The sequence below is a fragment of the Parus major genome, chromosome Z (genome assembly GCF_001522545.3).
Source record: "Parus major isolate Abel chromosome Z, Parus_major1.1, whole genome shotgun sequence".
In the NCBI taxonomy this organism is placed as follows: domain Eukaryota; kingdom Metazoa; phylum Chordata; class Aves; order Passeriformes; family Paridae; genus Parus; species Parus major.
The window spans coordinates 55,520,431-55,542,991 of NC_031799.1; the positions used below are offsets into that span (position 1 = coordinate 55,520,431).

At 35.6% G+C, this 22,561-nt stretch overlaps 1 protein-coding gene across 9 annotated transcripts in view; it reads left to right on the forward strand.

Annotated features, from left to right (window-relative positions):
• The window catches only part of CSNK1G3 (casein kinase 1 gamma 3), a 78,006-nt gene extending 57,390 nt beyond the window's left edge, over positions 1 to 20,616 (forward strand). For 6 of the 9 annotated variants that reach the window (XM_015653470.3, XM_015653468.3, XM_015653476.3 and 3 more), the window contains 9 exons: positions 688 to 773; positions 904 to 988; positions 2,937 to 3,085; positions 4,124 to 4,219; positions 4,868 to 4,963; positions 11,747 to 11,853; positions 12,233 to 12,256; positions 16,943 to 17,034; positions 18,369 to 20,616. In XM_015653470.3, the coding sequence (XP_015508956.1) occupies positions 688 to 773; positions 904 to 988; positions 2,937 to 3,085; positions 4,124 to 4,219; positions 4,868 to 4,963; positions 11,747 to 11,853; positions 12,233 to 12,256; positions 16,943 to 17,000 (701 nt within the window). In that variant the 3' untranslated portion in view covers positions 17,001 to 17,034; positions 18,369 to 20,616. The remainder of the gene's footprint in view (positions 1 to 687; positions 774 to 903; positions 989 to 2,936; positions 3,086 to 4,123; positions 4,220 to 4,867; positions 4,964 to 11,746; positions 11,854 to 12,232; positions 12,257 to 16,942; positions 17,035 to 18,368) is intronic. The other 3 variants (XM_015653471.3, XM_033520344.1, XM_015653472.3) reach the window with 3 other exon arrangements.
• The last annotated feature ends 1,945 nt before the right edge of the window (positions 20,617 to 22,561 follow it).

The following is a 22,561-nucleotide window of genomic DNA, read 5'->3' on the forward strand; positions in this document are numbered from 1 at the left end:
TGACTGATTTAATTTTAACACTATGTGAAATGTACTTTGAAAACTTTGTGTTTTCCTTGTTACTTTACTTTTTCTTTAACCTTCTGTGAATTTTTTGAAGGACTGCCACTGCTTTACTGCAGATGAAAAATTGTGCATTGAGCATTGTGTTCTGTGAAAGCTCATATGTCAGCTAGACCTGATAGTAGGCTGTATGTACATTCTGATTTCTGTCCAAATAATAGTACTTCTGAGCCTTCTTCGATCTACCTTTGACTTACTCAGAAATTCCGTGATGGGTCCCTGAGGAAAATGCTGTCTTCTCCATGATTTTGTTGAGGAAAAACTAGTTCTACTGAACCTTTCTTAAACTGTTTTAAATTCTCAAATAATAGATTAAAAAAATGGTGGAATTAAAATGTATTTTTGAGGTCAAATATATTTTAGAATGAGAATTATTTCCTTCAGCAAGACAATTTGCTTAAAATGTTGAGACAAATATACCTGAAGTCTGTATCTGCTTTTTTTCTGGGTTTAGCTGTAATCTTAAGCAGTCTGTAGTACACAAGAATGCCCCCATATGCTCAGTTTCGTTTCAAGTACTTTGTACCTAATAATTATTTTTATATAATCTGGCAGCTAGTCTTTTGAATATAATGTAAAAACACACAGATGGAAGTTTTTAATAATATTTGTATTTTGTTTCAGAGCAAAGTAGAAGAGATGACTTGGAAGCTTTGGGTCATATGTTTATGTATTTTCTCAGAGGAAGTCTTCCATGGCAAGGTTTAAAGGTAGTGGGTTTTGATATCTTCCTCTGACCTATTTTCAGGTCATCAACTTTTATTGACATGTTTGGGATGTTTTTGAATGTGTGTCTGCAAGCTGTATAACTTCAGAAGCTTGTTTGTTCTTCTGTCATAGGCAGATACATTAAAAGAACGTTACCAGAAAATTGGAGACACTAAACGAGCAACTCCTATAGAAGTATTGTGTGAAAACTTCCCAGGTAACATCTACTATTAATAAAAATGTTGTGTCTTAATTTGTAAAATGAAACTGGCATAGGTAATTGCATAATTTCTGGGTTTAAAATTACAATATGTGTAATAGCTCACAGAATCTCAGAATGGGTCAGGTTGGAAGGGACCACAGTGGGTTATGTGGTCCAATCTCCCTGCTCAAGCAGGGCCATCCCAGAGCACATGGCACAGGATTGTGTCCAGGTTGTTCTTGATATGTACAGTGAGGGAGACTCCACAGCCTCTTCAGGCAATCTCTTCCAGTGCTCAGTCACCTGCACAGTAAAGGAGCTCTTCCTTTTATTCGGATGGAACCTCCTGTGCATTGGTTTCTGTCCATTGCCTCTCCTGCTATTGCTGGGCACCAGTGAACAGAGCCTGGTCCATCCTATTGACAACCACCCATTACATATTTATATGTATTCATCAGGTCCCCTCTCGGTTGCCACTTTCCGAGGCCGAACGGGCCCAGCTCCCTCAGCCTTTCCTTACATGAGAGATGCTCCAGTCTCGATCAACTTAGTAGCCCTTTGCTGGACCCAGTCCAAGAGCTCCATGTCTCTCTTGTGCTGAGGAACTCAGAACTGGACACAGCCACTGAGTAGAGGGGCGGGATCACCTTCCTCAATCTGCTCTTTGTAATGCACCCCAGGATTCCATCAGCCTTCTTGGCCCCCAGGACACACTGTTGGCTCATGAAGAACTTGTCCAGGGTCCCCAGCTCCTTCTCCACAGAGCTGCTTTCAGCACGTCATCCCCAGTCTGTGCTGGTGCCTGGAGTTTTTCCTCCCTGCTTTTGCCTTTGCTGATTTTCAGAAGGTTCCTCTCTGCCCATCTCTCCAGGCTGTTGAGGCCCTTCTGAAGGGCTGCAGAGCCCTCTGGGGTATGGGCCACTCCTCCCAGCTTTGTGTTGTCAGTGAAATTGCTGAGCAGGCCTCTGCACCTTCATGTCATTGATGGGTGAAGTAAATAATACTGGGCCCAGATAGAAGACTTATCCTTTGAAAAAACAATAAGCTAATGCTGTTTTTCTTCAAATAGAGGTTATTCTAAAGGAAACATTAAAAAAACTACTTTTTAGCACACTGTGTGTGCTTACAGTGATCAACGAGTCTGCACTTGTCACACTGAAAATTTTGCAAGCCTTTTCAGCTGAAATGTGGTATCATACCCCTATTAAAAACAAGCTGCATTAGATACAGCTTGAACTAATATTTAAAATAACTTGTGAGATTCAGGTTTCACTACTAGCTCTCTCTAATTACAAGGAGAATCAATGAGGTGTTGGAAAATTGGACAGAAAGGAAATAAGACGTTTTTTAGAAGTTGTAGTAACATGTCCCTTGCAACATGGGGACATGTATGACATGTCATGTAGGAACATGATTTTTCCAAAATACAACTGAACACCTTGAAAGGTAATCAAAATGTCATTGATAGGCAAAGTGGATTTGCTGAGTGTAGCTCATGACAAATGAAAATAAATCCTGTCCACAGTAGGCCTAGTGGACATGAGGCTGATGCTTTATGTTTTATACCCCTTTCTTTACCTTTCCTTAGTCTTGTCTCTGTAAAATTGACTGGAAAGAAAGAAGAAAGTAGAGGCATTTCTCTCCACACATTTTTGCACACTGTGCATTAGAATTGGAACATTCAATAGAAGATCTCAAAAGGTAACGTGAAGGAAAAATTAGTGGGGTGTCGCTTGCTAGGACATGTTTGGAATGTAACAGTGTATCTCAGAATATGGTAGCATCTCAAAGAACATTATTAAGTAACTTTTCTTTCTGGTAATTCACAGATTCATGGTGAGCAACTGTTCAGGTTTTATGGTGAGAGGTACAAGTTGCTTTAAAATGAAATAAGGTGGTGGGGATTTTTTTGAGTTCCAGTAAAACAGATAATGGCAAATATATGTGTTTCTTCTTTATCTAGAGGAAATGGCTACTTACCTACGTTACGTAAGAAGGTTAGATTTTTTTGAAAAGCCAGACTACGACTACTTAAGAAAGCTCTTCACAGACTTACTTGATCGGAAAGGCTATATGTTTGATTATGAATATGACTGGATTGGCAAACAGTTGGTGAGTACAGTTCAGCTGTTAGTAATATCATGGGTTTTTCTGTGATCAGTTTTGGGCTTCATAAGATAAGTGCTAATAGAGTTGTGAATAAGTGCTTCATAAGATAAGGCTGCTAATAGAGTTGTGAAGAGCTTCTATTACAAGCCCATCTGCAGATGCATATTCTAACATTATCTTTTGGTTTGAGTGCTTCATATTCAGTCTCTTTCCAAATGTGCTCTAATACCGAAGTACATCTCTGCTCAGTCCAAAAGGAGGTGGTAGAAATTCAGGTTGTTTATTGAGTTGAAGGAACTTAAAATTCTGCAAGTAATTGTAATTACTGAATTTTTTTTTTTTTTATTTTCCCAGTATTTTTAAAATGCAGAACTATAGCATCTCTGCATGTGAGGTATACTCCAGATTTTTATCAGTTATTATGATGAAATATTGCATAGTTCATTACATATTTTATAACAGTGCATCTAAGGTTTCAGGAAACACTCTGTTTATATAATTTAAGAAATGGTAGAGGATGGGTTTTTCTTCAGCTTCTCAAAGTTTTTGACTTCTTTTTATTATGTAGGGAAGGGAGGGCTAATATTTATATATTTGACCCATTTCAGTTTGTGCACTTCACTCTGCTATTCCCTGTGTGACTCTGAAAGAATTGTAGCATTTATTTTTTTGCAAATTATTTCTTTCAGTTAGCATCAAAAATTACTTTAAGCCTTTCATCAGGTTTCATCAGAATGTTGTAACTGCTAACTGCAGAAAGTATCAGCCTAAAGTCTTTCAGAAAATAAATGTATGATATTACTTAGAATTGCTACTTCAGTACATTCTCTAAGATATGGTTTACTTTTTTTTCTTGTTGGTATTAGTAAATATCTAGTGAAGCTTCTGATTTCATCTTTTTCATCTCTTCATAATTTTGTGTTATTTGAAACTGTAATTTTTCAACATTACTTTATGTTACAAATCAGTAATTACAAACTTTTGGTGAGACTTGGAAATTTATTTTTTTTACCAGTTGCTACATATTATTTATATTTGTAGCCTACTCCAGTGGGTTCAATGCATTCAGACCCTGCAATGTCTTCAAACAGAGAAGCATATCAGCACAGAGACAGAATGCAACAATCCAAAAATCAGGTAAAATGCTCATGTGAGATTATCAGCATTATTATGTCTTTTGTCTAATGATTTGTGCTATTTTTATTAGAACTTGAAATTAAAATTGACCTTGGTTTTTTTTTGTTGTTGTTTTCACTTTGATTTAAGTAGATCTTTGTTGAAGTCTATGTGTGTAGAGATACATAAATATCTCCTAAAAGCTTGATAGTTTGAAGCTGTGATATAATGTAGTGAATATAGTCAATTTTCTGCATACTCACACTTCTTTATTCGCTGTCTCTCCTCCATACACTGTATCCTGTCTTTCAGTTCTAACATGTATGTATAACATTTTGACTTTTTTTAAACCACTCTAATTAGGTGGTAACAATGTTAGGAATTGAGAGCTATGTCAGTTTACCTAAGCGAAACTGAACAGCTGTGTAAGTCTTCTTTTTCTTACTAAGAATTTTGACATTTAGCTACTTCAGCTCTGTATGAAAACTTATATGAAGGCATGCGTAAGTATGTTGATATGGTGAATGTGGAAGTGCAATCTATATAGGGATTGAGTGTGTAGTGCTTCTATGTTTTTTAAAAATAATACATGACAATTAATGTACAAATTGTTTATTTTTAAATTTTTTTCTTCTTTTGCATAAATCATAATACATTTGAAAATAATAGTCAACAGAACATAGGGCAGCTTGGGACTCACAGCAAACCAATCCACATCATTTGAGGGCTCACCTGGCATCTGACAGACATGGTGGCTCTGTACAGGTATTTTCTGCTTCTTTCATGACCTAAATCAGTCATTTTTTATTACATAATACTACTTTCCTGTAACGTATCACATGATTCATGTTTCCAGAATGCTGCTATTTTTTATTATTTCACTGTTCAGTTGTCAAAACAGGTGCTGAAATTGTGGAACTTTTTGTGGATGGAATTTTTCTTGCATGTTTCTTAGTTGAACAGTTGAACCGTCTATTTTACAGAATATTTACTGACCTAAGTGCAAGTAACTGAAGTTTAGACTTTAAATGTGTTAATTGTATAAGCAAGTAAAATCCACCATTCAGTGTTGATCAGGCCATGTTTTTTGTTCCTTAAGTAAACATAAAATTAAAATGTTGTTAAGTGTTGTTTGCTTACACTTCACTCCTTTAATCAAAGTTATTGAGTAGAAAAGTGTTCCCAGGCAGCACCTCACACATCTCAGTGAAAATATGTGTAGAAACCAACAGTTTTTCTTATATTATTAGTTTATCTCATATTCAAAGAGCTCTTTTCCTGTTTTGTTTTAAATTCTTAAAATTAATTTTTGAAATTTTAGCTCTTTGAATATATTTAGGTGTGAAGTAGTTGGAGTAATGTGTAAGGAATTAATACTGAAAGATGCAAAATGCCAGCTATGAAGTCTACATGAAATGTTGAGCTTTGAGTCCAAAATGAAAAAGATTTAACTTTGGGAACCTTTATCTAGGTGGGGGTTGTGTGTGGAAAATTGTCTGCTGCATTTTTGATTATGACAATCTAAGTTACATATGTTTCTTCTGAATTTTCTGATTTTGAAAAAAATGGTCACGGCCTGAAGAAAGAAGGAAAAGTTGCGAGTACAGAAAACAAGGCTTCAGTCCTGTCAGGGTGATAACATTCTCTAAATTTTGTTGCTTTAGAAACAGCTGTGATATGTAACATAACAATATCTAGTAGGTGATAATTATTACAGTGTATCAAAAAAAATTAAAAGTTGTTTTGTTCTTCCCATTAACAAATGTTTAAAGAAACTTTCTTTTCCCATAATCTAGGTTAGAAAAATACACATTGAATTTGTTAAATTACAGTTGGTAGAACTTTCAAAGTGCCATCATGACCCTGTTGGCAGTTGTGGCACTTAGGAAACCTTTTATTCTTTATCAGGTAAAGTGTAACAATTACAAGATATTTTCTTCCATTGTAAAATATGCTAAATACCCTTTGGAGATGTAAAGAACATTTTCTAGGAAAATAACACAAGAAACACTAGTATTCCTTACTGTTAATATAGTGGTTTTTCTGTCATCTTTCCTCACAGGATACTGACTAATCTGATCTGAGTTCAGATCATTTAGATCTGTTGAGGCTAAGCAATTGCCATATGAATAAAAGCACTGTGCAAAACTGCAGCCATGGTCTATGTCTTTGAAGATCAAGTGTTGTGCAGCAGGGTGTTTTCATATTGGATTGCTTTTTGTTGTGGAGTGGTCATGCTTCCTTGTTAAGGGCACTTACAAAATCACACAGGATCTCCAATTATGCTGTGATATACCCCCTGGCTGTTGTCAAATACCCCTTTGTTGCAGGAATACTAACTGAATCATGCTATTTGTTAAGTTGGTTGATTAGCTAGCTACTTTAGTAGGATTCCTAATTGCATTCAAGGAGACATATGCTAAAAGTCCCACAGAAAATGGTTCAAAGGAAAAGTTGAGTCTTAGGTATGAAATTAAAGTATATTTATTTTTTTCTGTGATGTTAGCGAGTCATTGCTCATCTTTGAGACCAGTTTTAAATTAATTTATTTAATTTAATTTGAGACCAGTTTTTTTTAAATTTTTCTGCAAGATATGAAAATCTGTCTGATATATTTTAAAGTGACAGTGGAATGATTTTAGATCAGTTCTATTAGTCATCTGTAATAATACTGCTGATGTAATTTTTGAGGTTCTTTTTAGGTGATTGATAAAATTAGCTGGTGATTTTTTTCTGTGGCATACTAACATGGAGTGGACTGAATGTTGGTGTATATGTTTGTTAGCATACGCTTGTATGCTCTTAGCGTGAACCATTGAGGTTCAGACTGGTTTGTTCATTAACAGATACTGTTCTATTTTTTGTATTAATTTAATTTATCCCAGACACAAGGCCTGTGTTCAAAAGATCCTGGTGTGTTTAGACACATCTAATTTTGCTTTATAGAATCAGTAAAGTTCAGATAGTATTAGGAAATTGAGCTGTAAAGGGAAGACATCCTTTCTTCCACCCACCACAGTACATTTTTCTAGTTCATGCAGACTTATTAATGATCAACTCATACCTCCCAGCAATTCATTCCAGAACTTTAGTGCCTTTGTTTTTATAAGTTTGCCTCACTTCTCAAAATGTCAGCTGTACAACACTGAATTATTTCTTTCTCTACATGAGCTGTAATCTGCTTCTGCACTCATAAAGACTGTATTAATCTGTTCCATTACTTCTTTTTTCAAAACTTACTAACTGATCTTCTTCCTCTTATCTTTTCTCTTTCTTTTTTCCCACTGGGAAATTTTTTTAAAAGGAGGTTAGATTGAAAGATTGGGTTAAAGTGTTCCCAATAAAGTACTTAGGTACTGCTTGAAAGATTTTTATATTTGATGTAAGTAGTTTTGATTTGCAAAATTCCTCTCCTTCAAGAAGTCAAGATAATAAAGTGTAAGATGAAACAAATCAATTTTGCTAAGCTTTTGTAAACTAAAAAGGTACTGTGATGGCTTATTCTTTTGTCTTAACTGAAAACTTTTTGAAGGTAAAATAAAGAATCATATAGTATCACTAATGAATCGCTTAGAGATGTAGACTGGCTTTATATTTTGAGTGGAGAATTCAGTTACTGAGATTCTTAATGGAATGAAAGGGTTTTTTTCTGTGTCTGTTTTAAATTTTTGCATTTCCTTGTTGTTACTATAGTAATGAAAATTGGCAAAATCTGTTTTTTTATGGCAGATTTTCTAACTCATTTTTGAACATAGCAAGTAAAAGGTCAGTTTTCGTACCGATGCAAAACAAAGTATAGAGGCTGAAGATTTACTGTTACATTTTAGGGAACTGGTATTTTGGCTTAACTGTGTCTTGTTTTAAGTGGCCTTTTTCAAGCTGCCAGAGGACCATGTATCTAAGAAATCAATCTGTTCCACAATTCACGTGTCATTAATGTCTAGTCGGTGGAATTTTTGTTTCTTTACCTCATGGCATAAAAAGTATCAAGAAATAACCAGTGATGCATATGCTCCTTTTTATAGGTGCTCTTCATATTAACTTTTAAAAATCTTTTAAAGAACTGATTACATTTGAAGGAACTAAATTTAAAGCAGGATAAAGTTATAAAAATTCTTAAAGTTTAGTGGTTATTCTCCCACTTGAAAATAGGCGAGTAGCTTAAGTTAATCTTCAATATTGTGATATTTCTAATTTGAAACTTTAAAAATATTTGTTTTTTGAAATGTAATTATGTTACTGTTCAGGGAAGGATGTTCATCTACATTTTGTAACAGAATTTTTAGGTGCAAAACCATAACTTAAATATCCTAATTTTTCACTATCGTTGTATTCGAGTCTTCTAAGAGATTAATTGTGCCTCCCATTTTTTCATCAGGCTATTGATTTTATTAAGGGAAGTCCATTCCAAACTGAGTCACATGTAGGGAAATTAAATTGAAAGTTTCTCTTAAAACAAACTTAGTGTCATGTAGCTTCTCTCTCCTGAAGTTTTAGTTTTTTATGTGGATCTAATGTGATGAGTTTCCATTGTGCCTCATTTGTGATACATTCTGGCTTCAGAATTTGGTGTACCACTCCTTCAGTGCATAAGATGTCCTCTGGGTGACTTATTTGTGCTCAATTCCGTTATGTTCCCATATCTTCCTCCGTGTATTGTGCAGATTTTTGAGCTGATTGGCATATAATTGGAGAGAAAAATGTAATGTTTTGCCTTATTAAAGGCTCCTTTACTGATGTAATTTAGCTGATGAAGTTAAATTCATACAGCTGAAGCCTTACCGACAGTGGAGTTGAAGCAGTCCTGCCTATCTCTTGTACTCTTTGTATCAGTCTTCGTTAGTTTCATTTCCTTCATCTTAGTAATGAACTCCTAGAGCTGCTTTTGCAGTAGTAGATTTGAGTGAAACTCAGAATAGTTGTGGTTCTGGAGAAGCAGGACTGATGCCGTTTCTTGGATTTATACTGTATACACTTTAGTTCACTTCTGCTTTCAGTGGTTGTAACTCTTTCCAGAAAGAAGAACTTCATATTCCTTCCACCTAAACTAAGTCATGCAACAGACCATTGCACTTCATAGTACTTGTGTATTTGGTGAATGTGTGTGGCTGTGTATGTGTGTGGGAAGGACTACAGTCTCTTTCTCCTTGGTATTTGTCAGAGAGGCAGAGATTATCTGTTACTGACCAGAGCAAGTCAGGGCAGTCTTTCGCTATGTGGTGTGAAGTTTTCAATGAAGTATTTCAAATTCTCTCAAAGAATTTTTAAATTTTAATAAAAATTTAAAGTAAACAATCAAAGAAAAAAAGCTGTTTTAAAAATAGATTTATCCATCTAATAGAAACCACTGTCAAGAAAACTGGGATTGAAGTCAGTTTGAAGAATAAGCTGCAATAAGCTTTGTATTGTATTGTACTCAGATAGTAGTGTATTGACCTCAGGTAAACTGAAGACAAAAGCTTCTGATCTTGATCAACCACTCTTACTTAATCTTGAGCATAGATCTAAGGCTCTTTTTAGAAAAGTTGTTTTTAAATCTAGATTATGGAGCAGAAATCCTGCATTATTGGGGCTGCAGGCAAGTTTGACTGCAGTATTAATTGGGCTACACTGCTGTATATAGATTAGTACAGGCTGTAGTTGTGGTTAGCTACATTGTTAGGTGCAGGGCCATGTGGGCATGACCCTAGCAGTGATGCTTTCCAGCTGTAACCATTCTGTGCTTCTATGTTTCCTTTGGAACCAAACTCATTTGGTGTCAAGTTGAGCAAAGTTTTTTTTTACCCTTACATTTTTATGACTCCTGTCTTAGTTAGCAAATACTTCTGATGTACTCTTCCACTCTGAGTATTTCACAAGGAGCAATGACATGACCACCACAAGATACCTGGTGAGGTGGTTGGGATAATACTCTATCTCCTTCCTTAGTAAATATGTACAGTGATGGCAACTCAGAATATTCTGTGACTCTGTAAAACTCTGTTATTGTAAAAACAATAGCTAGTAATCCAGAATGTTTGGTTCAGGACTCCTGCCCCACCATCTTACGGTTCATTAAAGTACAATTCCTACTTATGTGAAGTGCTTCTGTCATGCCCAGTGATATGAAACTTAAGTTTGAGACAGCTAGTTGAAACTCCACTGACTTATCATTGCAGGACTAAAGTCCAGTCTCCCATGATTCCTCTAGTTATAATAATTAAAATTTAGGTAGCTAGATTCCTGCAATTGTTATTTTCTTATGAGCCTGCAGGGGGTTTTTGGCAGTGGTTCATATATTAGTGAAATTTGAAAAAGGAGAAAACTCAGCTGGGTGTCAGCAAAGGGCATGGAAAATGCCTTGAGTGCAGCAAACTTCTGAAGCACTGTATTTACTTACAATAGGAACCACAAAACAAGCCTCAGTAGGCTAGGCTCTTAGCTTTGGTTATAAATAGATGAGACATATCTGCTATAATAAGAGGAGAGCTTAGAAGAGTGAGGGAAATAATATTATGGTGGTGATTTTCCTTCCCTCTCCTTTCATCTACCTTAATCTCTGGCCATCAGACAACAGTAATAACCTTGAATTATGGACTACTCTTAGTCTCTATAGCTGATTAATTGTTTACAGATGTTTTCTGCAGATTTTTATACTGTTTGTCCAGAATTATATTTTTATGCTTGCTGCCTTGCGGAGCAGTTGCTGCTAGCTTGGTACTTAGTAGACCTCTCCATGGTGTTAGTCAACTCTTTAATGGGTCAATTAGCACTGTTGGCAGCTCTGATCAGGTAGGCACTTGTCTACAGCCAGTTAATCATCTTCCTTTTTGTATTCTGTGGAGTGAATAACGAGGGGCCTCTCAAAGGCTCCATTTGTCATGCAGGAAAGCTGACAGGAACTGAGAAAGAGAATATTGGGTTCCACTTGGTTTAATGTCCAAACAGATATTCCCAGAGAGCCACAGCTTTCATGGTCACTTGAAAAACTTACATAGAAATATGATGGTAAAGTAATAGGAATGAAGATTAGTCTAATTTTTTATAAATTGTTTTGACAGCAGATATTTTTGTGTCCTAAAAATCAGACACCATCTATACTCTTAGTTTTTTCCCCCTTTTCTGGTGAGTATTCTTTGAGATACAGCTGAATCAGGCCTCCATATTCACTCTGAATACAAGGAGATAAACTAAGGAGCATAAATACCCTGAAGGAGCAGAGAAAGGGCTAGACTGACTGAATTGCTATGGGAAAAGTGCTTAGTGCCTTCCCTTATGTGTCTGAGGAGATGTGGGGGAGATTAGCAAATGGCATCCAGAGGGTTGTTTTGCTTCATCCATCCGCTCTGAGTGCATCATGTGGAGGTCAGTTCCACTAATAGATATAAAAGGAAAAGTACAAGAGCACAGGTCTGTCAGAATAAAACCTGGAGAAGATATTGTTACTGGAATAAAAATAACTATGGAAATAAAAAAAATTACTGTTTTTTAAAGCTGTATTGTAATCTTAGGGATTAACAAATGTATGTCTGTCACTAGTATAATTTCAGGTCCTTTTTGTGATTTCAGGTAGTAAGCTCAACAAACGGAGAGCTGAACACAGATGACCCAACTGCAGGTCGTTCAAATGCACCCATCACAGCTCCTGCAGAAGTAGAAGTAATGGATGAAACAAAGTATGTCCTTCTTTTTATACTCTTTGGATCTTTTGTGCTCAGCTGCTTCAATATTTTTCTCATATAGTTTTTCAGAAAATATTGTCTGAATTGAATACTCCTTTGGTGAGGAGCAAAACTACAGTGCTATACTTAATTTTCTCTTCAAGTTTTCAAATAGTAGAGTTCCTATGGCTTGTGCTTTTTTAGGCTAAGCCTTCAATGACATGTCTTGCTATGCTGGCTAGAGAAGTGTGTGCATTTTTTATATTTCAACTCATTTTGAAATGTTTATTTTAAGTTAGTGTTCTGACTACCAAAGGCCATGTGTAGAAAACATAAAATTCTTCCTTTATATTGTATTCTGATTCTCTTTTTTCCTTACTCTCTTTCTGTATAGCTGCCAGAAAGTGTTGAACATGTGGTGAGTTATACAGCACAGGCAGGCAGAAATAGCCCCAGGAGCTTTGTTCTTGTTATTTGGTTTAAAACTAATTTCAGAAAACTTAAAAATAAAATGTGATTTAGAAATGACAAAAATTCATTTTAATTCCGTGAAGCAATTAAGTGTCTTTACAAAGAGCCACCTTCAGGAGCTGTTCTGCCTGCTTCAAATCCTGCTTGCTTCTAAGTTGTGTAGTTTGTGATGTACTTTACGTCAACCTTTTTAATGGGTACTAGAATTTTTTTTCTTACTTTCTATTCTGTTTGAAAGGGGAAAGCATTCTTTTCAAATATTGTAACATTCAGATAGTGTATTAACATCTAGAAAATAACTCACATGATTAAGTAATAATTGCTAGCAAATGTTTGAACTTTTCCAGTTATCTCTGTAGACAGAGTGTTTACCAGAGTATTAGTCTGTGACAACTTTCTAACTAATCACTAAAATGTAACTTCAGGGTTCCTCAATGTTATGGTGTAATGAAAGGGAAAAGTATTCAGACCTGTTAACATGGTCTAGACAATTAATGTTTATATATCTGTGTAGTAAACTTAGACTTGCAAAATAGTGCAGGAAAATATTCTTGATAGCTAAAGGTAGCAAGAATTTCATAATTATGCTTGAAATAGGATTTTACCAGGGTATGGATCTAGTTTACCATAAAATAGAGGCAGACAGGTATGAAGGATACATTAGTAGCAGAGTAATTCATTAGCAACAGTTTTTCTAGGACTCATTTTCCTAACTTCAGGAAAAAGGGAAAGTCCTCAAAGTGAAATTATTTTTAAAGCAATCGTTCCACAGGTTTTTGTTTTGGTAGGTAAGCTTTATTTGTGTGTGTAATTAATAATTTTGGATGGAGGTATCTGTAGGACCACATTTTTACACTGGCTTCCTGTGAGCACAGAGAAAAACTAAATTCTTTGCTGCCATTTTTATGGAGTACTGTATTATTTTACTGTCAAGAATATAGTTCCCTTATATATATATTTGAAACAAACAAAAAAAACAAACCAGAGGGGCTAGGATATTGATAGGCTGCCCACAGGTAAATTTCCCGTCCCTTTTCTTTAAATAAGCACAGTGATAATCTTCCTTATGCTCAACTCATGTACACACAGAAAACAATTGTATTTCTTGCACTTTAAGTAGTGCTTAGTAGTGTTTAATTAGTTAATTAAACCTATTTTTAATTCCCTACTTTACTTGGTTATCTGCAGAAAGTTAAGAGAATTCTCAGGAATCAAGATACTCAGCTGCTTAAAAAGTGTAGAAGTTCACTTTTTCTTAAATGAATACATAATGGACAAATATGCTACACTTGACCTTTTTGGCCTGCTCTTAACTGGTTTTGTTACAGACAAAATAACTAGTCTCAGTATCCTACTCTTTAGATTGATTTTATTTTTTTTAGGTATGTAACACTCAAATTAGTGTTTCATCACTATGTGTTTAAGCTGAAGTTTCCTCGGTGACTAGAGGTTTTTTGGGGGTAGTTTTTTATATTTTGAAGTTGTTTTATATTTTAACATACATGCCCACCCACTCAACCTCACCCCCTCTCCAGCTTTGCTATCAAACACCAATGCATAGGTACATATATTTTTTTCAGAAAGAGCACTTTAGAAGATTTAGATAATTTTACATTTTAACATGGCAGTTACAAACCTAATATCAAAAGGGGTTGTGAGGCAATTAAACATTTGTTTATAGATTTTACACTGTGTAATAGGTTAAGGGGAATGGGATTTATTAGTATTTTTCATGTCTGTGACATGGATATTTTTGGTTTCAAGGAGACATTGTTTTCTCAAAAGACTCTCACTTTGTGCCTCTTTCATAATCTTTCCTCCACCTAAAAGTATGAACAAAGTTAACCTGTCTTGCTCATATCTTCCATTTGTAACATTTCCTCATTCTCTCAAAAGACAAACTTGAATCTTATTTATAAATGCTTCATTCTTTTTACTAGATGTCTTCTTAGTTTTAGAAGCTTAGCGTGCCTATATCCTCATCTAAAAGATTTAAAAAAGAGTGCCCCTTATGTGGGATTGCCCCCATTATGTATGATTTTAACTGGGAAGACAACAGTCATTCAGCTGAATATTAGAACTTCTGCTACCATTTCAGTGCAATCCCGTAAATAAGAAAGGATAACTTTGGGGTTTTTTTATTCAGTAAGGATTTTATTGTTTTGGGACTTCTAACCAACATTTAACCAAACATTTAATTTTTCGATAAATATTTATGTACTCGCATGAGTATATCTTCTAAATCTTATGTTGTGTCATTTTCATGGTGGTTGTGCAGCTGGCGTGACCTAGCAGTGGGTGTTCTGTTTTGGGAATTTTGCTAGGTTTTTATTTTTATTTGTGAGTTTTATGGCAAGGGGAGTTGTTGGTTTGGTTTTTTTTGATTGTTTGGGATTTTAGAAAAGCTTTCTCCCTATTTCATTTGTTACTTACTGATGTTGTAAAGCAAGGAGAAAACTAACCTTATCACTGTGCTGCCCTGACACTTGGTGATCTACAGATCTATCTACAATCTTCTACAGGTGCTCTTTCATTTATCACTGGGCAATTAACTTGTCTTTACTGTTTGCCAGCCATCAGAACAGTTGCTTCTATGAAGCATGTTTGCATAACCTATGAAGCATTTTTGGATAACCAAAAAGCTCTTCTGTGGGAAGGCAGAGAAGGGCAAACAGGAAGTGACTATATGATCTGTTCTTTTTTCATCTTGCATTTTTACCACTTTAGACACTTGTTATTAACACTACAGTAAATGCCTGGCACATGCTTTATGGTATATATAAAAACACAACTATCTCATCACAAATGACAAATTACGTTGTTTTGAATTTTGGCCCAAGGCACTGTTTAAATGAAAGGAAGAGTATTTAACAGGAAAAAAGATATGATAATGTCTTAAGAAGGACAAGAAGTGTTCAAAAGCATAATGCTGAGATTGCTACCTCAGATATTACCTCAAAGGAAAAGTGCAATGATTTTTGCATTTTATAGATTGCTATTATACTGCCTACTCTAAAATGTTACATAAACTGCAGATAAAGGTTAGCAGTCATTAAAGGCCTTATTTAAAAAAAATATTTTCTAGAAGCAGAAATTTTTAAAACTTACCTTTTCTGTATTTTGCATGTATATTGTATAGTATAATAAATTTTTGGTTTAATAATCCTTAATAATGCACCTAAGCAGTGTAGTGTCTGTATTATGTATAAGTGACAATAACACCCTCTAGTGACAGTATGCTTAAGAACAAGTCTAAATTTCTGTTATGAATAACACTCACTGAGAGATTATGCACTGTGAATCTCTTACTCAGGGTTATGTTTCTTTCATGAAATTCATTGTCAGCTGATACTGTGGGATCTCTCATAATCCCATTTAAAGGTGCATATATTTTAAAATTACATTTATTTGGCTTTGGAAGCCAATTTGAAGTCTAACACTTCTAGATTTAAAAATACATAGTTTTTTCAGTGTACTTGAGTTCACATTTCCAAAACAGTCTTATGATTTGCAATTCATCGTGGAATTTGCATTCCTTTAGTCCTTTTTAGATATGTTATATATTAATAAGATCTTTCTTTCTTCCCATCAAATAAAAGTTTTCATCATTTAGTGATTTCTCCTTGAATTGAAATACAGTTGAGTGATTTTTATAATTAAAAAACCCCAAACAAAAGAACTGTTAATAGAAGTTATACTCATTATAGTAGGATTATGCAAACTCCAGAAGACTAGAGGATTAAAAAAACCTATGCATTATGCTGGTTAAAAATAGAACTCTTGAATTCTCCATTGCATGGACAGTGCACTTTTTTCTGGTTGACAGAGAAGTAGCAAACTAAATAGGCTATGCAGAAGGAATGAAAAACAGTAGAAGATTTGCAGCAAGGATGAGTTAAAATTTTCTAATAAAGAAAGAAGAAAACCTAAAGTGTCCTTAAATAGCAAAGAGGATCCAACTAGTCCTAAACATCTAAGAAGTCTTACTTGGGTTGTGATCCATATAAGCAAAAGAGTGAATAGTTAAAATCGTAGATAGCTGTTCTAGAATATAAATTAGCTATCTGCTGTATTTCCATCTTCTTACAGTTACTTATGTAACCTGGGTTCTGTATATGCTAGGGTTATAAATCATGGGTTTCTGTGGGTTTTTCCTAAGGCACGCTAATCTTGAACAAGTATAAAAGTGATTTACCATCACAGTTGAGGGTAGGATTTCCTCATCTACTGGATCATAGGATAATACATGTTCAAAGGGAGGAGCACTGCTTTGATTTGATACATGTATACATATACATATGTATATAAAATACTTGGAGTGAAAAAAATAATTAAACTAAATTGGAGTTCATGGATCCACAAGTAAATTCAAAGCTTAACTGACAATGGATGCTAGTGGTTATAGGCAGATGCTAAGAAAAGGCTTAGTCAGTAGTTATGGGGGGAATTACAGTTACAGTCAGTGGCTACTACCCTTCAAAACCAATTATATCTCTTCTTTAAGAAGTACTTTAATAAATACAGCATGATATTTCTGCTAGCTGTAAAAATACTTATCTATGTAGTTTCCCCTACTGCATTTTAATTTTGGGCTTCCTCTTCAGCAATAACCAATGTTTTTTTCTACTGAAAGTTATGTAACTCTCAGAGCAGTTCTGGTCTGCCTCTGCCCACTGCTACTTTTTCAGTGACTGAGCAACAGGGTGCCTTGGATATTTTGAGAAGGTAACTGCTGTCTCCCCTTACTTTGGATGTTGTTCTCACCCCCTGTAGAACCTTATTTTTAGACCCTTACTCTCCCTGATTTATAAACGCTTTCCCCATTTCCCATATTCCAAACTAAATCATCTGGATTCCTTTGAATTTTAGTGATGTAAAATGCTTGGTGAACTTAAGGATTTACTGATCAAGGCTATTGATGCAGTATATTTATATTTTCACTGCTGCTGTAATTCATAGTTTAAGATTCTTCAGTGTATAGTGCTGCAAGTAAGAACTCAATAACCAAACCACGGAACTCCATGGGACAAACTCTCTCAAGAGTAGACAGCTTGCATGTTCAGTTTTGATCACACACATTGTAAATGCTTTAGTATGAAGCTTTATTTTTAAAGCAGGTGTTCAGGGAGTTAGGCATGTTAGACTTAAAATAAGCCGAACAGTAAAATTTTAATGATTTTTGTGTGTGTGTGTGTTATTTGTTGCTTTCCTCTTCAGTTTATTTTTCAAAAGTACTTTCTGGACTTCTGTAGTCCTTCTGTATATTATCTATATGTAACTCCCTCCACTCTTTTTCATTTTGTAGTGTTCTTTCAGGTACTTCCAGATTGTCTCTATTTTCTAAATGAAATTCACAGTGTTTGTCAGTTTTAGTTTCATTCATGTAGTATGCAATAAAGCAGAAGTGAGAATCTCTATATATTTTATATATAGTGTTCTTTGTATTTAAGCTGTGATTTTTCACTGTAGTAGTATTATCACAGCACTGGATCAGAACATTAATTATATTGTTCATTAACATTTTCTTCTAAAATGTGTTGTGGAATAGCCTTGGAGAAAGGTTTTCCAAGTTCTGGAAAAGGTTGACAGAGGAAGCTGGAATTGTTTTCTTGTTTTAGCAACAATAGTGTCTCAGGTGACTGTGTCACCTAAACAATAGTTTAGGTGACACAGTCATAAGCACAAACTTCTATTCGGCATATTGCCATTAATACGAACAAGTACTCAGATAATGGAATATTCTTTATTCTTACAAATGTATTTTTAAATCAGCCTATAATACCTGTGCTTTTGATACACTCATCAATACTCTAAACTTAATAGCTACTTGCATTATACCTTTTTTAGTTTGATACTTTTTTCCAAAAAAAAAGGCGAAACATCAGAAGTATCCCTACTTCAGTTTTTTCTCTAATAAATCAATTTCCTGTAATAGAGCTTAATGTATTCCTTATGGTGCTGGCTATACCTGAGGTACATACTTCAAATGAGACATACAGTAAATAGTTTAGTTTTGTGGTTTCTTTTCATATCATGTGTAATTCGTGTCACACTTGCAGGTGCTGCTGCTTATTCAAGCGGAGGAAAAGGAAAACCATCCAGCGCAACAAATGACTAGAGCCAAACAGAACATGGGAAAATGTTTATTTGTTCAACTGTTGTCTTGTGATCTTAAACCCAACAACAAAACCCAAAGCAAAAACCTCCATAATAAACACATTTTCCAAGGAGACTCTAAGAAACAATATCATGTCTCTGTGCTTTGATTTGGTTCTTCTGCATCCATCTTCCGTTTCTTTAATTCATCTGTTCTGAAAGCTTTACGATATTATCAAATAAGAATGCTTCTTTGACCATCAACATATGGACCAATGAAATCATAGAAAATGAACAGTATCTTGAGCAAAACTGAACTTGAGAAGTGTTTCTTCTTTCCTAGGAAGTAGTAGCAGTGTCTTAGATGAAGACGGATGTCATAGATCAGTTATTTGAGTTTGTAGCAGTGTATCTAAAGCAGTTTTCTTCAAAAATGAAGAAGAAAAATACAGGTACACAACCATATTGTGAAATAATAAAATCTTAAGATTTATTTTATGATACTTGCATTGTTTTTCTTCTTTTGCCTTAGTATTACTGGCTAGTTAAATTGTTACTCTAGTCAAATTGTCACTGTCTAGAGAAACTGGGGATGCTGATTTAACTGTTGACAGTTGTCAAAATGCTGGTGCTACTAATAGAAAGTATTTCCAGTATCCTCTTGGTTTGAAAACCTGCTTTTGTTTTGCCTACATAGAAAATTGCAGTACAGTAGAGATTATAAGTGTTTGTACAAAGAATACAAATGTTTGTATAATTTAAGTTGTACATCTGGTAATGTTAACAAGATCAAATTACCTTCAAAAGAGTTCTACAGAGCAAATATTGAATCTGGTTGAAGCAGAGTAAATATTAAAGCCTGTATGTTCACTAAGGTAGTTGTTGATTGACAGTATCTTTAACTTGAAAATAAGGATGTGCCATGTAAAGTTAGAGATGCATTATTTTGTTCTTTAATTTAGAAAACAAATGAAATAGAAGTGAGTTAGACTTCTGCCTTCACTGCATACTAGCCCAGAGCATCCCAAATTTCCTGCTGTATTTTTCCTGGAATTTTCTTATCTGGCACTGTAAGGTCACTAGTATCAAGATGGCAAGAATGTGTCAGATGCTTCTCTACAGTCCAGTGAAATGCTTGCAGTATGGACAAACCAACAGTCCTGTAGGCAAGACAGCCCATTTTATATTTTTTTCTTCTTCAGGAAATATATGCTTCTTTTAAAGCCATAATGACAGAGTTGTGGCTTTGTCATGTTTAACTGCCAGTTATTGAAGAAGGGCTGTGGAAGATGAAAGTGACTAGACAGATTTATTGACCAGAACACAGATTATCTCTATTTTTCTAGAATTCTTCTAGAACCTAAGTAGTGTCTTTTTTCTGTCCACAAATGTTTTTTCGCATGCTTATTTATTTTTAATCTGTTTTGTGTTAGCATTTAAAATGTATATAAAAGCAAAGGTACACCTTTGAATTAATCATTACATTTACAAGGATTTTAATTTTATTTTGTAATTTATGTTTCACTAAGAGCCAAAAGTGTATTTTATTGTTTGGATTATGTGCTCATATGTATACTTTTGTATAATTTGTCATTATTACTGTTCATGCTTTTAAATTTTTGTTTTAGAAAACCTGGACTTGGCTTACAAAAACACACTGTGTAACAGGTCATAAGTTTCCACTCCACCAGAGCATGTTACTGATTATTTCAGACTCATGAGGTTGCTTCTTTCTTTTCGTTTGAGCTGAGAAGTAGGTCACTTGACCATTCTTTTATGAGAACACATCCTTCTTTGTAGTACTTGACCAAATCTGTTGCTTGTATATGTGGTATGTGTATTTCTCATACACCTGATGAGTTTTATTCTTGGAGGTTTTTGATCTCTACAGTGTTTGTATGATCTCCATAAAAGGCAGTATGAATATTACGGATTTACAGTGGTTGAATATATAAAAGCTGTTTATTTGCTGAAATGGCTGGCAAAGCACTTACTTTTCAGCAGTATTTTTAAGTGCTTGATTTTAATGCAGAAGAAAGTTTTCTGCTAGTAAAGCAATCGGCACTAATGTAGGTATGCCAATATAATTTGCATTTATATACTTTTTCTTCCTGTCTACAGTAACGAAGTAAATAATGGCTGGATGTCTGAAACTGAAATACATCCCTGTTTAAATGTAAGAAAAAAAATAAAGATAGTTTTTTAAAATTTGCCTTTTTCCCCCTTTCATACAGTATTTAATGAAATAATGTTTTAGCATGTGCTGAACAATTGTTATCTCTTTGGATGGCAAGGAATTTGAAAGCATGGTTCCTATAATACTATCTTGACTTACAGTTATGTTTGCTTACTTAACAGATGTTACTGTTATGTGCTTTAATAGACCTGATAACACCAGTGGAGTTCAATGCACACATTTGAAATCTATTCATGGATTAAAGTTTATGCTTTCTCTGCCACCTAAAAAAAGGCCTAAGGAGGTCTAGGAAATACATGAGAAAAATGTATTTTGCATTAGAAGAGTCCAAACACAAAACATCACTTCCCCCTCTTAATGTGAATGTGGAAATGTTTCACTGGATCAGGTTGCTCAATGCCCCATCCAGCCTGACTATTGAGTGTTTCCAAGGATGGGGTATCCACAACTTCTTGAGGCAACTTGCTCCAGTTCCCTGTCTCACCACCCCCGTGGAAAAAAAAAGGTCTTCCTTACATCTGGTCTAAATCTACTCTCTTTCAGTTTAGTCTATAATTTCTTATTCTTTCACAGACCATGGTAAAAAGTCTCCATGTTTTACACTGCAAGTATTGAAAGTCCAGAATAATGTATTGCCAGAATCATCTTCTCTCCAGGCTGAAAAACTCCAATATTCAGTCTTTCCTCATAGGAGGGGTGTTCTCATCCTCTCACCATTTTTGTTGCCTACTCTGGACCTTCTCTAACAGGTTGCAAGTGTTTCTCATGCTGGGGACCCCAGAGCTGGACATAGCACTGCAGTGCGATCTCAGCAGAGCAGAGGGGCAGAAATCCCTCCCTGGCGCTGCTGCCCATGGTGCTTTGGATGCAGCCCAGGATGCGGTTGGCTTTCTGGACTGTGAGTGCACACTGCTGTGTCATGTCTAATTCTTCATTCATCGGTATCTGCAAGTTCTTCTCTGGTGTCAAACCCTTTATCCACCAGTCTGTACTAGGAGTGGGGGTTACCCTGGGCCAACTGCAGGATCTTGAATTTGTCCTTGCTGTGCTTCAGAAGGTTTGCATGAGAGCATTCCAAAAACTTGTCAAGGTCCTGAAGTATGTAGAAGGTAGCTTTTGATAAAGGTCCATTCGTAGCTCTGTTGTTTGCAAGTAAAGATAGTCTGATGAGTGAAGATTGGTGGCTGTCTTGGTCACAGTTGATTATGAAGATGTTAAGTTTAAGTTATTTGGCACTATGAAGAGAAAACAGAGATACTACCCAGGAAGAGCAGGCTTTTGGCTTTCAATGGTGTTTGGGTCCAGGTACTCCAGTGGACTTGTATACAAAGAAAGGCTGCTGTGATGTGGTTGGAGGCTATCTTTGGCACAGAGATCACATAATGATAGAGCTTTTGATTCTCAGAGAAGTGAGGAGGTGGATCAGAATACCTGCCACCTTGGACTCTAGAGGATACCCTGGCCTTTCAGCTTTATAGCAGAGCAGACTTTGTGTAGTATGGAATATTCTTTTTGGTCAGTTTGGCTCAGTTGTCCTGTTCATGTCCCCTCCAGGTTCTCCCAGCCCCAGCCTGCTGGTGGTGGGTCTTGGGGAGACAGTGCTGATGCTGGGCCAGGGCTGCTCAGAGGTAGCCAAAGTGCCACTGTTACCAGCACCTCACCAGTCACTGACACATAGCACAGCAAGGTGAAGGCTGCTGTGGGGAAAAGAACCCATTCCAGCCAGACCAAATACAAGTCAACATGGTACTCATCTGCAAGAAGGCTGGAAGGAAGATCCAGGGAACCAACAGGCCTGTCAGCCTGACCTCAGTGTTGGGGAAGGTCATAGAGCAAATAATTTTAATTGCCATCATGTGGCAATCACATACACAATGAGCAGGGGATTGGGCCCAGCCAACACAGGTTTACAAAAGGCAAGTCCTGCTAAGCCCACATGGTCTCCTTCTTTGAGGAAGT